At 41.3% G+C, this 15,939-nt stretch overlaps 1 protein-coding gene across 2 annotated transcripts; it reads left to right on the forward strand.

Moving 5' to 3' along the window:
• Window positions 1-465: 465 nt before the first annotated feature.
• Window positions 466-15,864, forward strand: arfgap2 (ADP-ribosylation factor GTPase activating protein 2). 2 transcript variants are annotated; one of them, XM_086106255.1, is made up of 17 exons: window positions 466-559; window positions 1,452-1,570; window positions 4,130-4,202; window positions 4,378-4,509; window positions 4,836-4,916; window positions 6,507-6,612; window positions 7,119-7,175; window positions 8,338-8,379; window positions 9,024-9,076; window positions 9,222-9,358; window positions 9,457-9,588; window positions 12,545-12,673; window positions 12,770-12,922; window positions 12,995-13,121; window positions 13,616-13,703; window positions 13,804-13,928; window positions 14,009-15,864. In XM_086106255.1, exons 1-17 carry the CDS (start codon window positions 488-490, stop codon window positions 14,027-14,029), a joined length of 1,647 nt encoding a protein of 548 aa, XP_085962381.1. In that variant the 5' UTR covers window positions 466-487; the 3' UTR covers window positions 14,030-15,864. The 2 variants fall into 2 exon arrangements, with proteins under 2 accessions (XP_085962381.1, XP_085962382.1); XM_086106256.1 differs by lacking the exon at window positions 8,338-8,379.
• Window positions 15,865-15,939: the final 75 nt, after the last annotated feature.

Below are 15,939 nucleotides of genomic sequence, written 5' to 3' on the forward strand. Positions count from 1 at the left end.
TAAGTGGGTAAGAATGTATAAAGAATGAAAGTGTTGTGCAATGTGACTCCTGTACTGTGATGGTGGGAGTTGAAGGCTTGTTATTCAAATATTAAACTACTGTACTCCCCCAGCGGCGATATACACTATTATGCAAAATTGTTTAGATGATCTATCCATAATTAAACGGAATTCCTGCTGCAATTGAATGAATAATTTATAAGTCAGTTGAATAAGAACTGACTAGTTTGTGTTGCTGTTTTTTAACAGCCTTAATTAATCACATTTAGCTACTCTTACTCTGTATTTTTATGAAGGACTCAATTTCGTGGGATCCATTGAAAAATTAATTGGCGACCCTTAGATGATATTAAATGAGCTTCTTGGCACCACATTCTCACTGCTCTCTTGTCTGACAGCTTTTCCGGTGTAACTATCGCATACGTCCAGTTTGGGACACATGACTTCCCGTATTACGTCATCGTATGTAAATTGTTGGAGTGGCAAGATGGCTACCGAACCAAACAAGACTGAAATACTTACTATTTTCAAACGACTGAGATCCATTCCTACCAACAAGGTAATTCAGTACGTCACGTTTACTGTACGTGTACCACCCGGTCGATGTGTCTTTGTTGGATAGTCGTTGGCTCGTTTCGTGTCTTGTGAAGAGAGGCCCAGCTCCTCGGTCGAAGCTAGCTGTGGCTAACAGCTGCTAGCCTGCCGGTTAACCAGCGAATATGAAGGCCACGTATACGACTTGTGCCGGCCGTTCTAAGCTAATCACATATGGCACGTACGCAACGTCAAAAATGGGGCCCAAATGCGAATGAACCGATCCACCTTTACAGTAATAAATTACAGTCACGTTACATTTTCAAGTGGAGTGGTGGAGTTAGTAATTCATTTGATAGGTATTTTTATAGGATGGTGGGCTTCATGTCACGTCCTATTGCAGTCGTAGTTCTGCTTTTCCATTACTTGAAGTTAAATTTTCCACCTACTGTACTCATCCACTCTTAAGTGTAAATTAGCCAGAGTTTTCCGATTACGTTCAATTGAATAACGACAGCGCTATCCTGTAGTCTCGCACTTGCCTCCATATCTTTGTATTTAGCAACAAGATTAAAAATGACAATACACTTCGGGACTACTTCAGACCATGGTTATGAAAAGAGAACAGCTGCATACCTTTGACCCTGTGAATCAATGCTAAAGTCAGAACATATGATCACAACTCCTGTATCGGCTCTTATTAGATTGTATGTGATCACGATACAGTATATAGTAGTTTCCGCTCTCTATTGTACATGTTTTAAATTATTTTGTAATAACTTAGATATAAAAATAGCATGGATTAATTACTGTCACCCAGAAGTCGATGGTGTGATGTGGAGAAAATTTAAGAAGCATTTGTACTTCAGAGGTGCAAGGTGCTTAAATTGGAGTGTTTATGCACTATCCCTCTACAGGTGTGTTTTGACTGTTCTGCGAAAAACCCTAGCTGGGCGAGCATTCCATATGGCGTCTTCTTGTGCATTGACTGCTCTGGAATCCACCGTTCCCTTGGAGTGCACCTCAGCTTCATCAGGTGGGCTTCCGGGTTTTTTTTTTTGGTCACAAAAAGAGAATGACAAATATGCAAGTGCATGATCGACAAGTGTCTTGCAGCAAAGTTCCTACACATGACACATTTCATTTAATACATTTCCAGGTCTGGAAAAGTATGGAAAATGGACACTATTGTATAGTAAAATGTAAATTCTATCAAATACTAAGTTTCCAAGACTGTTAAAACAGTTTTATTTTCTATAACGAAAAATTGTGGATATCTACAAAAACATTCAGATTTATGTGTTTTTTAAGGCACTTTGAAGCACAGCTGCAATGTGTATTTGAGAGTGCACAATATTCTATCATGGCATAGTGTGTACACGATTCTGATTAGCTCAGAAAATGACATTGGTGTATGTTAGAGCTGTAACAAAAAAAAACATTGAAACCAGCATATGAATTTTAATTTTAAAAGTTGTGAGTGCACTAAATAAAGCTGAATAGAATAATTACACTTTCAAATCGTCTTTTATTGGAGGGAAGCATGCCCCAAGTGTTCATCATCAGCTGATAATTCAACTATGCCCAATTTATATAGTGCTTTTCACAACAGCTGCAGCAAAGCACTGTACGGAACACGAGCTAAAACATTAATTATACAAACCAACAAAAATATTTTTCTTCACTCCAACATGCACTTTGTTGCACCTAATAAAAGTAGTCTCCTTTCAGCAGTTGATGAGAGATTTAATCAATGCATGGGTGATGTCACTCACATCTGCTACAAACTAACTTTGAAAGTAAACAAGCAACGGTAGCATCTGTTGGTGAGTAACACACGCGCACAGAAAGAATGATTCACGTCTCCTGTTCCAATTAGATCCTCTACACTTTACTTTTCAAACACTGACTCTTGTACACATCTCCTTCGGGCCCCATGTTGAGGATACACCTCACTTCTCATCCTCAGCTCTGCCGTCCATCCATACTATCACAGATGGTCCAACAGCACCGACATTTCTGCTGAACAGCATGGGGCTGTAGCAGAAATGCTGCCCCTTTAAGCTGTCTCCATAAAACACCAACAGTCAAATAGTGCTCACATTCCCTGACAATAGATTTATTATTATGATTTGATATTTTGTGTTAACATATGCTACAGACTGCACACCCAGTGTCACAGCCACATTTTAAATTATTTTTTCTACAGTAAGACATAGACTCCTTTGTACGCAAAAGCTCATTTCCTGCCCCTATGGTACTCGGCTGAGCTGTTGTGCTTAAATTTTGGGTCACAGATCGGTACTCTGCGCCCCCAAACCGGAGACGTGTTGGCAGTGTGTGTTCGATCCCCAAGTCGATCCACCATCAAGAGTGGATAAATGTGCACCTGCGTCGTACCAACTCACCTCTGACCCACAACGTCAACGGAAAAATGTTCGATTAGGGGAGGTTGGCTACTTGAAAAGTAGATCATGGCTCAAAAAGATTATCTGATAGGGAATCTGAGGACAGAAATTTGCAAATTTCAAACAATAATGAGTGATTTAATCATTTACTTTATTTGGTGATTATGGCACATTTTATGACTAGGATGCTGCTAAAAACTTGAGGGGGGGAAAACGGAAGAAACGTAAGCGGCAAAAGTCTGAACTCCGTAAAATTTCAATGAACTTACAGACAAGAATGATGAAATCAACCCAAAGAAAACAACAAAATTGTGAGTTAAAATGGCAAAACACTTCCTCGCACAACAACTGTCAAATATGAATTGCACACTTCAGTGAGAGCTTTGGACAATTTTATGCTGCCATCCTGTCAACGAAGACCGACAGAGAGCTTGCGTCAACCGTCACATATAAATACATCAAATATATGAGTAATAACTGATTTCATTGTCATACTTAAAGTTGATGTTTATTAAACATTGTCAAATTGGAAAATGCATTTGCCGAGGTATTGAATAGTATTCACATTCCCTTAGAACAGGTGTCAAACTCAGGTCCTGGAGGGCCGCTGTCCTGCATGTTTTCCATGTCTCCCTGTTGCAACACACCTGATTCAAATGAACAGGTTCAATGTTAGGCTTCCGCAGAGCTTGCTGATGATCTGTTCATTTGAATCAGGTGTGTTGCAACAGGGAGACTTGGAAAACATGCAGGACAGCGGCCCTCCAGGACCTGAGTTTGACACCTATGCCTCAGAAAGTTCTGGGATTGGAATGGCTCTTCATAGTCAAGCACTCATGTACTGCAAGGCAAATGAAATTGTTTTCGTTAAAATCTATATTTTCAGTACAAAACATAACATTAACATGATTGTAGTAATAATGGCTAACACGGTACAAGCAGGCTAATAATGCCATTGGAGGTGTACAATTATCACTTGTTACTGGAGTTAGTCGAGGCAACTATCCTCCACAAATGTCACTTTTACAGAGAACTCTGGATACCAAAGTATGGACTTTTTCAAAACTCAAATGAGTAGGAAACCTGTTGCTCTAATTTCTTTTTACATATCATTGTCTGTTACGACTGTAAATAAATTGTATTTGTCCCTCTAACCGAGGATGCTTTACTCCCCCTTTTTTTTTCAGATCCACTGAGTTAGACTCCAACTGGAACTGGTTTCAGCTTAGATGTATGCAGGTTGGAGGCAATGCCAATGCAGTAAGTTGACACTGGCCTGACAAGTAAAGCACACGTTTGACCAAAGTAAAGTAGTTTAAAATAAATAAATAAATAAAAAAGAACACTTTTGTAAGTTTTCAATCGCAGAGTTCAAATGCAATGTTGACTGGTTGAGGCATGCTGGAAATAACCCAATTTCTCTTTCTGTTTGAAGACTGCCTTTTTCCGCCAGCATGGCTGCTCCACAAACGACAACAATGCCAAGTACAACAGCCGTGCAGCGCAAATGTACAGGGAGAAGATTAGACAGCAAGCCAACACTGCACTGTCCAAGTATGGAACAGATGTGAGTCTAAGTACAGATCAACCAGTTGGGAAGGACGTCGCTTAGAGATGGTTTTTTTTTTAAGTTGCCACTGTATAATGGTTTGTTTTATTTTGTATGCCGACAGACATCATTACCAATCAAAGTAGAGTTCATCAGTCCGTCTAGTGTCAGAGGTTGTTGAGACACAATCAGACTCAAGGGATGTAAGCCGCATTGTAGGCCATAGGTTGAGAGTGTTTACGAATGACACTATCTATAGCTGCCAACATGCTATGAATGTAAATGTTAGTTTTCAAAGTGGCTTTAATTGATGTTTGTGCCCATCCTCACTTTTTCAAATGCAGCTATGGATTGACTCTTCTGGGGGGCTCACAGCAGCGGCTCCTGAGAAAAAAGAACAAGACTTCTTTGCAGAACACACACAGGTAGGCTGGGAAGATTAAAATCTTACAAATTTTGACACCAAGTTTGATGATGATATTGATACTCAAGTTTTAACGGTGAACTGGCACTGCTCTGCCATTCTAAATGAGATTGCTCCCATACAGCCTCGTATGTTGACTACCGCTAACCCTTTGTAAATGACTACATTTGTTAGCTTCGTCACAAATGTCGGAGAGCCGGGCGCTTGTGTAACTCAAGCAAGCTTCTTGTACATCATTTTAATTTGAAAGATCTGTTAGTTGAATTCAATTATATGGAACTGGGAGTCGCGGCTTGGAGTTTGAAGCGGATTACGTGGGACAGGAGAAGTGAACTAATCTCTTTTCGTCAATGGACGCGACAGTTTCTGTTTGCTTTCAAAACTTAGCTTGTAGCAGACGTGTGCACATTTTCAGCATGACGTCTCTGATCCACTGGTGAAAGGACACTTTGATCCTCTTTCATCTAGAACTGCTTCAGACAACAAAGTGTATGCAGAAAAGTGGTGAAGATTGCACGACTGTCTGTGTCCTATGTGTTGTGTTGTGTTATTTTTGTTATTTTGACTTCAAAATGGCGCCGCGAGAGTGGCTGCCTTTCCAGCAGCTCCTATATTTTGTTGTTCTACTTCTTCCTTTCATAACTTTGCTGCTGTGAATTGGGAATTTCTCCATTGCGAGACTAATAACGGTTTTCTTATCTTATCTTATATGCTTAAGGAGGCCAAAGCCTCATATTTTGCAAATCTTATCTCCTCTAATGAAGAGTAATCCGAGGGTCCTTTTCAACACCGAAAGTAACATTACTGGTGTGCAACCACCTGTATCCTCTGATCAGCACTGTCGTCCTTTCTTTAATGTTTTGTGTGAACATTAAATTAACCTGCTGCTGTGATTGTTCCGTATAAAGAACAACTGTATGTAACAGTATACAACTTTGCCAAAGGCTTACATGTTGTTTGCAGCAGCGTGACACTATGCGTGCTCCGCAATAAGAAGTAATTCTTTGAGCACGAGGAGGTTCATGATCGAGTTTTAAATAAATAAGGCAGCAGCACCTTTTTGGTCTGTCCTACGACCTTTCATGGTAACTGCCTCTTTTGATTCTTCATGTTTGTTGCTGTTTGCATTGCATAATGCTGGTCGAGATGCCTTTACAAATTGCTGTGCTCCCGTTAAATTTCTCTTTATTTGCTTAGGCCAAACACGGCAACTGTCTTGTCAATACAGTCTCCTTTCTTGCAAAATCCAGTGCTTCCACTCAAAAATGAGCACATTGCTTTGTCTTAATATCTGAAGATCTTCCAAAAAAAAAAAACAATGCTTGGGCCGCAAATTGCCCCGGGCTGTAGTTTGGACACCCCTGAATTGTCAGTGAGCACAATGTGATCAGATCACGCAAAGCACCAAAAAATACACTCTGATTTGATGAATTAAGATATACTGTATATGTACTGTGTATAACTTCTGAAAATTTCAATCTTAATTATGGATTATTAATTATTGTTTGACGTGGCAAATTAAGACACATTTAAGACTGAAGAGTTTTAAAATGTTATTTTTGTTTTGTTTGAATTGTTTTGCCGTTTTCAGTCTTGTAATGACTGGAGCATGACAACAGCCTCAGAGCTGGAGCAGAATGGCACCACTGTCGCTGTGCAGCCGAGGGACACCATGGCCAAAAGCCAAGATGACAGCCGTGAGGAGAACTCGCACCACCACGATCATTGCACCAGCTTTATACACAACACAGCCATTATGTGGACAATTCACAACACTCAGCGCAGCACTCAACATGTATTTTACACATATATCTAATATATACATACACACACACACACACACACACAAGTTCAACACTTTTTGGAAGTGAAACCAACGTTGGATAGAGATAAATAATTTAAGCCTTTATTTCTTGCAAGTTGATGATCATTGCTTTCAGATAAGGAAACAACCAATTGAATTGTCTCAGAAAATTTGAATGTTGCGAAAAGGACCAACATTGGAAAGTGATGGAGTCAAACGAATTCAAATTGTTTTGGAGATATATACCGATGCTGTATTGTTATCCTCTGCCCTCTTTTTTGTGTTTTGAAACTAGTCGTTAGAATAACTCCTCGTTTTAGTCATCTGAAGCAAGTCATTCACCTACTGCAGATGTGCAACTTCCAATGATTTGATGGCTGTTTGTTTTGCTTTATCCAGAGCCGGAGGACGGGCCGAGCATCGATGGTTTGAGCACATCACCTAGAGCCACAATTGGTAAGCCCACTAACTCTTAACTTGCTCATGCACATCCTTGTCATAAAATTCACACTTGTCACAGCGTCATCAAACAGCCTTGTCACTTTTGAGAGAAAGTAGTTCGGCCCTGTAACCCATCTGATGCGCCGCTTATCACATTGCCATGAGAAGCACACGGAGTTCTGAATGCTCAAGTAATAGAGCAGTGTCTTTCACAGTTACACACACACACTGGATGGGTTTGTGTACCTATTATGACACAACTAGCGCAGCGTATCATAGCAGAGTGGTCAACAAAAAGTATGGCGACCCCGCTCCACTCTCTCCCCCTCACTACTGGTAAGCACGCCCCTACTCGGCATTCACCATTTATTACATGTGACCAAAGCATCCGAGAATTGCCACAGCAACCAAATGTCATGCCAGCAGTCAGCAACGTGGTACCGGCGGGCACCAGGAAGTCCTCAAGGATGACACGAATAGCCCGCGGGCCTATTCCAAGAATAGCTCACCAGTGATTAGACACTGTGACACTCCAGAAATATTGTGGTAGCAATCATTTCCAAATGTGAACACTGGCAGATATTCATGATAAAGTGTGGCCAATTGATAGTGATCTGTTTCATAATTAATGTGAGAAATCGCTCATGTGATCCGTGTTTCCTCAGAATTGAATCTCATTAGCGGTAATCATTACTTATAACATATGAAGGAGGTTGGAGCAAATTTATTTCCCGCCTGCGTACGATCAAACTGGTAACCCGCTGCGTTAATCAGTTGCCAAGAAGGAGCTCTTGGTTTCAAAAAGGTTGGTGACCCGTGTACTAGATTATGACTCCAACACATGTCGTCTCCAACACGTCATCTCTCATCCAGCCATGCACACGCCCTTTTTTATCCCAACTTTGTAAAGCTGTACAATTTACAACTTAGTCCTCCGTCAGTCCATGTAATAACACCCAGGTCAGTTCATAAGAACCCATTCCACATAGAACTAAAGCCTTTTAAACAGAGACATTATGTTATATTGCTTATTCTTATGAGCAGTGTCAACAAAACCAATGCGACCAGCTATGTACAATATTTTACTTCCGTTCAGGTAGCCTCTGGCTCCTTGTAATAGCTTCCTATTGCTGCATTTTGCAAGCTGATTGTGGGTTTGTCCTATCCCATTCACTAGAGTCCATGCTATTGTCGTCACAAGAGCAATGGCAATCCAGAGGTGATTATTGTGACTGTTGTTTTTGTGTGTGCAACTTCTCTCTGCCATAGAAGCTTGGGTGTTTTGCCTGCCGTCTTATAGGTCGGTTACATGAGCCCAATCTCACTTTGCTGCTTTATTGGATATTCAGCAGAAACTCACAAAAAGCAAATCATCTGCTTTGACAAGCTATGCGTCAGCATTGTCAGCCATCAAGAGAGAAGCTGAGGGGCCTGGGTCTGTCATTTCTACGTGCTCACTTCTTTGTATTACAACAATTTTGCTGTCAGCGTTTCGAATGTAAAGGCACCTGGACAAATGGGAGCCGCAGACATACGACAATGCTCATAGCATTGGCATGCGAGAGATGAAAGGATTCTCTTCTCCCATTGTCAGTTCTCTGAATATACCGGTACTCTTTTTCTCATGACACATGTTCTTCAGAAGTCAAGCATGGCTCTGAGTCATTTGTGAGCCGAAACTTGCTCATCTTTACTGACCTGCCAGAACGTCACAGCAAATGACTCATTGGGGATGTTGGCTGTCTAACAAGCTGTTTATGACGCCTTGGTTTGCTGTCTCATGTTGGGAGTTCCTCACACTAATTCTTTCATGCTTCAGATAATATGCTCGACTTTATGAACAGGTTGCCCTTCATTTTACAGATGTTAAGCCAACCATTATTGGGAAGAAGAAGCCAATGGCTGCCAAAAAAGGGGTGAGCAAATATTTGTATTTCACCAATCCATTACACATCCAATATGTGTTTTGCCATCTTTGCTGATTAAGAAAAAAAAATTCAGCCATTTGTATGGGCATACACTTAAGATCCCAACGATGTTTGCTATGCTCTCATGATGCAGCTGGGGGCAAAGAAGGGCCTCGGCGCTCAGAAGGTGAGCAGCAAGAGTTTTTCAGAGGTGGAGAAACAAGCCCAAGTGGCTGAGAAGATACGAGAGGAGCAGGCAGCCGAGGCAAAAAAACAAGCGGAGGAGTCCATGTGAGTATCTCCGTGAACCTCTCGTGTGAAGGGTTGGGCTCTTGAAGAGAAAGTCGAGCATTTCAAAACTGTGCTGACCCTCATTTTGGCCTTTGCAGTGTGGCTTCCATGCGGTTGGCCTACAAAGAGCTCGAGATTGACCGAAAGCTTGAGGAAAAGAAGCTGAAGAACCTGGAAGGCAAGAAGAGGGAGCAGGCCGAGAGACTGGGCATGGGCTTCGGAAACAGGAGGTGACGTAACAACGCACGCATTGTGTCAAGTCTTGTTTAATGCACTACTTGGCTTTGTGATCTTGCAGAGCCTGCAGGGTAACATGGGACACAATATTTAGCCAATGATAATATGGAGGGGATGTGTCGTCACTCTTTGACAACAGACAGACGGATCAGCCGAGCTATGCTGCTTGACGGGTCATTTTACAGCGCTACAGACGAACATTTCTTCTTTTTTTTTTTTCTTTCTTTCTTTTGTTTTTTTTTTTTTAAAACTGGGATCACATTAGCCCCCCTAACTTAAAATTTTAGGAATTCTGGAAGAAAATGTAGGGGCATATTCATATTTCCCTCCATTACTGATAAATTCTACGTTTTCAAATCACATTTTTCTGTGCACGTTTTGACACAAAATAAACCTTAAGCTGACCTTATACAGTTTCTATGTAAAATTAATGTTTAGCTGCACGGTGCAAGTATGATCAGCAAATTTTGCACTCTGCGCACATATGCCGCTATCGACAACAGAATTTGCAGTTGAACTGAATTAGTTTGTCTGATTTTGGTGCAGGCAGCGTTGGTTCAGCTCCCACTTGAACAGTTTAAATGTCAGCGTCAGCGGATGTCGGTCTCTCTGTGCTCTGCAACTGACTGGCGACCAGTCGAGGATTTTTCTTCTCTGGCATATGAGGTTATTGGGGTTATATATCAGTGCCTACCCAAACTACAGTATCTTCAACCCTCACAATGTGTGAAACGCTGTCATTTTTGCCTCTGAGCTTAGTTTTATAATATATATCAGTGGCTGCCATTATTTCATATTCATGAAATAATGCTGTCACCTTTAGGGACAAGTCTTTCTCCTCTACAATTGCATTTATGGCTACGACTGTGATATAAGATCACTAAAATCAAGGCATTACACACATTAATATTAATGTTTGAAATAATCCATTACAAAAGTATTCAGTCTGCACAGACATTCAACCAATGCACGAGCACAACATACTTAAAAATATATCATAATTCATACATGAGGGCAGCGTTCCTCATACTTTTTAGTGCTACTGACCGCTAAAGTGCACAGCGGAAGTGTGTCGGGCACAAAAATATGTTTTTTAAAAATCTGTAGATTTACAAGTCACACTTGGGTGAGTGTATGAAAATTGTACTCGTGCGGTCTCATATTTTAGGGCCAATCTGGAGACTTGAATTTAATCATTAAATTATTGAAACTTGAATTCATCAAGGAATGTGTTTTCATGTTTTTATTTCTAGAATAAAAATATTCTAATTCAGTCATGGTACTCAGTTTGGTAACATTTTTTAAACATACTTTACAGTTGAATGTTGTTCATTGTCTGACGCTGCACAACCGCACAAATTCCAAATGAGTGGAAAAACGGTGCCTCTTTAGAAAACTAATTCCCCTCACGGCATTACTATGTTGTCAGTATAGACCAGGAGGGCCCAACGAGTCAATCGCGCTCAACTGGTTGGGCCGCGAACTGCTCCTAAGTCAACTGTGGGAGGTGTAGGGGAAAGAGAAAAAAAATCTAATTTCTTTAGTCACACAAAAATCCAAATCTACCTGTCCCTATGTGAAAAAGTAATTGCCCCCTGAACCCAGTAATGGGTTGTGCCACTCTTGGCAGCAATAACTGAAATCAAGCGTTTGCGCGAATGATGATGCATCTTTCACATTGCTGTGGAGGAATTCTAGTCCACTCTTTTCGTTCACCTCCGCCATATTGAAGGGTTTTCTAGCATGAATTGCCCGTTTAATGTCACATCACAGCATCTCAATTGGATTCAAATCCGGACTTTGACTTCGCCACTCCAAAACCAAAATTTGTCTTTTTTTTAGCCATTCAGAGGTGGACCTGCTGGTGTGTTTCAGATCATGGTCCTGCTGCATGATCCAAGAGCGCTCGAGTTTGAGGGCGCAAACTAATTCTAATAATTCTTATCTCACAGATATGTTATTTTGTAAGTTTGGATACCTGTTCCTCCAGAGTCCATGAAATTAAATGTGGGGTTCCTCAGAGCTCAATTTTAGGCCCAATACTTTTTAATCTTAACATGCTTCCTCTTGGGGATGTCAACAGGAGGCACACGGGCGTCAGCTTCCAAAGCTACGCTGACCATACACAACTATATATTGCCATGTCTGTCAACACAGAGCCAATTGACACCCTTTGAAATTGTATTTCAGATATTAAATCATGGATGGCAGGGAATTTCCTACAGCTCAATCAGGACAAAACTAGGGTTTTAGTTATTGGCCCTGAAGATCAGTGAGAGAAACTTTTACCCAAACTAGAGCATCTTAAACCCTCACAATGTGTGAAAAACGTGGGCGGCATTTTTGACTCTGAGCTTAGTTTTATTTCTCATATTAAAAAATTACTAAAATTGAGGCCAGCGAGATCTGGAGTTCTTTGGTTGTTGTTCTAATCTAGATTGTTTTGCAACCCCCTGGATGAATCCTCTTGGGAATGTTTGCCACTGTTCCCAGTTTTCTCCATTTGTGGACAATGGCTCTGACAGTGGTTTGCTGAGGCCCCATAGTCTTGGAAACGGCTTTTCCCGAATGATAGATTTCAATAACTTTTTTCCTATTTTCTTCTTGCATTTCTTCGGATCGTGACATGATGTGTTTGTTTCTTGAGATCTTGTAGCCTATGTCACTTTGTCTGACAGTTGCTATTTATGGGATTTCTTGATTCAACAAATGTGGTGCTAGGGTGTTTGCCTTTGAGATTGAACTCGGCTTTCCCAAAAATGTCATTTGTCACAGTTACTTTGTAATTTAACAAGGTGGGGGGTGAATTACAATTACTTCTTCACATAGACAGGTAGGTTTTTTTTGTGCCTGAATAAATTAATTTGTCATGTAGAAACTGCATTTAGAATTTCCTTTAGTAATCTCTGTGTGGTATTAACATTTTTATTTTTTTAATATTTTTTTTAGTGCTGTGTCACATTCAGTTATGTCTGAGATGAAGGTGATTGAGCAGGAAACCCCAGTGGGAGCCAAGACCTCGACTCGTTCTAAATTGGACATGTTTGATGAGCCCGGTTTCACCTCTGGACCCCCTAAGTACATGTGGCATCTTCACTTTGCACCTCTTGTTTGATTTTATTTGGACACTTGACATGAAATAAGAGGCTCCATCTTGTTTATTAAACTGTCCAGATATAAGGATAACCCATTCTTGGTGGGTGACAGTTTTGGATCGCGCTGGGATACAGAAGGAGGGACCGCCTCCTTTAGCACCTCCTGGACTCTGGAGAAAGAAGAACCCAAAGAGGAAGTGACCATCTCCAGTATTCAGCCAATAGGAGAGAGGTATTAAAATTTACTTGTGTATTGGGCATCTTGGCATGAAAAAAAAGTTAATTGTTATCGTATCCATTCAAGACTTCCCAGCAGAAGAAAAGCTGAAGTTTCTGCCCCAGTGTCGGAGTCGAGCGAGGCCAGGCAGAAGTTTGCAAATGCAAAGGCCATCTCTTCGGACATGTTCTTTGGCCGTGAAAGCAACGTTGAGGTGAGCCTTTCGGATTGGGTCCAGTCAAAACATCAACTTTGCTAAACCCTTCCACACTGCTCGAGTGAAAGGCTCTTCTGAAATTTGACAGCGGTGTCATACTTTCACCCTGAAATTTGATGGTCTTTCCTAAAAAATGATCAAAATACACCAAAGGTGCTCCAAATTTTCAGTCAAATTTGACCCATGTCTCCTGCAGTGGATTTTAGATTGTGATAAATCATGGACAATGGTTGAAATCTTGAGACTGTGCTCAATAGAAATGCATGTGGGACAGTGGTGACAGGGTTCTTGACAGGGAGCTCGAAACAGCCATTAACTCTCTGTGTTCCCCCCACGTTTGCACATATCTGCAGAAATGTGCAGAACTGAGCCAGTGAACAACTGTAACCTTGAAGAGTGTCTGTGGTTGAAAAGAAATGTTCTGAAAGCACAGAATGTCTGATGGAGATTTGTGGCGATGTGAGTCGTTGACTTTGGTTTCTCCGTGCCAGTATGAGGCAAAGAGCCGACTGGAGGGCATGTCTGGAAGCACGGCCATCAGTTCGGCTGACCTGTTTGGAGATGGCAGTGACAATAAAGGTACCACGCCTCACCTCTTGCAACATTCTCTTGTTACTCGTCAGTCAAGGCACAGATTGACATTCTGCTTCCGTTTTGTTTCTTGTAATGCTGGCCTCAGGGCGCTCGTCAGGCTTTGACAGCGTCCTTCCCACTGGTCCAGACATCACCCAGTTCAAGCAAGGAGTGAAGACTGTCGCAGGCAAAATGGCCGTCCTTGCCAACGGGGTCATGAATACCATCCAGGTGAGACTTGATCGTAATTCAGGAAATACCCACTTAAATGAATGTTCACTCATATCTTTGCAATTTTTGTGCGGGCTCAGGATCGCTATGGTTCCTACTGAGCAGCTTGGAGACACTGGCACCGAGATGACCGGCCCCGTTTGACTGGTGCATTTTGCCAGGGATGAAACTAGGGATGGGATGGATACCTTTCATATTTAAACTGGTTTGGTTCCGATTCTCGGTATCTGGGAATTGATACCGGTATTCAACTGTACCAATTTTCGGTACCACGGTTCTGCTGTTTGTGGTAATAAATTTGTCAGTTTATTCAACAGTAATATCAAAATCTTTCAATTTAACAATGATTTTTCAAAATACAATTTGACAAATAACAAAACATCGTGAATTGAAAACAAATGAGCCAACGAGGATGGAGTAAAAATAAAGGTTAACAATTTTACAATTACAAAGAGCTAAAAAAAAATGCAAACATACATTAATATTTCAATATCCAAAGTAGAGGGCACGGTTCTTTGCAATGAACAATGCAAGGAAGCGCGTTAAATCATTTGTATTAGTGTTATCTTCATTCCTTGTGCACTTGTTTTTCAAGAATGCACGGCACGCGATGAGTTGGAACCCAGCTTGCACCGAAATATAGCAAAAAAAAAAAAAAACAGTTGGAAGAGGACGCCAATGAGAACATAGAGAATGACTGGAATCAAACTTATGCTTTGAATGTACCCAAACCGGTACTTGATGCTCGCTACATTTTGGCCACAAGATTTCACTACTTCACCCATATGACATTTTAAAATACGTAGTATTATGATGTATTAAGTATTGTTCAAAAACAGCGCATCAATGTTGGAACGATGGTGAAGTCACGCGCCTTCACAGCATTATTCGACTCCTTGAGAGAAGACTGACCTCTCTGTGCTGGCGCCAGGTAGGGGCAGGTGCCGCGGCCGGGCTCCCTGCATGGATGAAAGCCAGGACCCCGCCAGCCCGTCCCTCTCAGGCCCGCACCAATTGCAGAGACCTGGGGACTTCGGCAACCACCGGCCAGCGCCAGTACAGAGAAACCCCGCCCCGCTTCGCCCTGCGCTCAACCAAAGCATGCTAGGAAGTGCGAGGCTTCGCCATTGCTACAATATACTCCGTAAATTGTGTTTGTTTGGCATGGCGGCAAACAAACCTCGCTCGCTTCCAAACCCGAAAATGTATTTTTAAATCCTATGTGAGTGGGTGACGTCATTACTCTGGTGGATGTGCACTGTTATGTTCAAGTGCGCCATGGAAAATCGCCAACCCTCGTCATCCCCCACAACTTCGGAAGACATACTTCAGAACCGACAATTAGTACCGTTTGATTTCATGATAATCGGTGCTCACTAGTACTGACTCAAATCGGTCCATACAAAAAAAAAAAAAAAAAAAAACATTAACAAAAATTGTACTGTCTTTGGTACCCATCCCAAGATGAAACAGAGAGAAGGAAAGGCTTTGCATGAATAAAGATAATCTTCCTTCTCACTCCCCACCTTTTTAGAGACTGTTGCTAGAGTGAGTCAGTATTTTGCTCTCTCAACATTTGAGTTTTTATTTTCATAAAGCAAACCACGTGTGGTTGTAGTCTATCAGAAGCAAGAGTTGTATCTAAAGTTGGACATTTTTTGTTTGGGTCTTAGATTTTCAAAATGTTGTCAGAGTTCTATATTTTCTTTGGTCTCTGATATATGTTAACAAATACTTCCATGTTTTGTCATTGTGATACTAAATAAAAAGGTGCAACGCTATATTTTTAGCATCACTTTGAAGTCAAAAGTTTGCATTCAGTGTTCAGGCCAAGTGTGTATCATTTTGCACAAAGCACTGACTGGTGACGATCTTCAGAAGCTGTGAGCTTACTTGTACATTTCTGTCTGATCATTAAAACTCTGATAGCCTCGTCTTTTCCCCCCCTATGTTTTCAAGAATAGCACACACAATTTCACCAGTATGCCTCAAGCCACCACTTTGTTATAAA

Source organism: Hippocampus guttulatus, chromosome 3 (genome assembly GCF_054856545.1).
Source record: "Hippocampus guttulatus isolate MCC_2025c chromosome 3, RoL_Hgut_1.0, whole genome shotgun sequence".
Lineage (NCBI taxonomy): Eukaryota > Metazoa > Chordata > Actinopteri > Syngnathiformes > Syngnathidae > Hippocampus > Hippocampus guttulatus.

Excerpts from the sequence above, each read along its gene's own strand:
- arfgap2 (XM_086106255.1), top strand. The coding sequence starts at position 488 with ATGGCTACCGAACCAAACAAGACTGAAATACTTACTATTTTCAAACGA. Across the intron at positions 560-1,451 it reads GATCCATTCCTACCAACAAG|GTGTGTTTTGACTGTTCTGC; the intron begins GTAATTCAGTAC and ends ATCCCTCTACAG. Across the intron at positions 6,613-7,118 it reads CAAAAGCCAAGATGACAGCC|AGCCGGAGGACGGGCCGAGC; the intron begins GTGAGGAGAACT and ends TGCTTTATCCAG.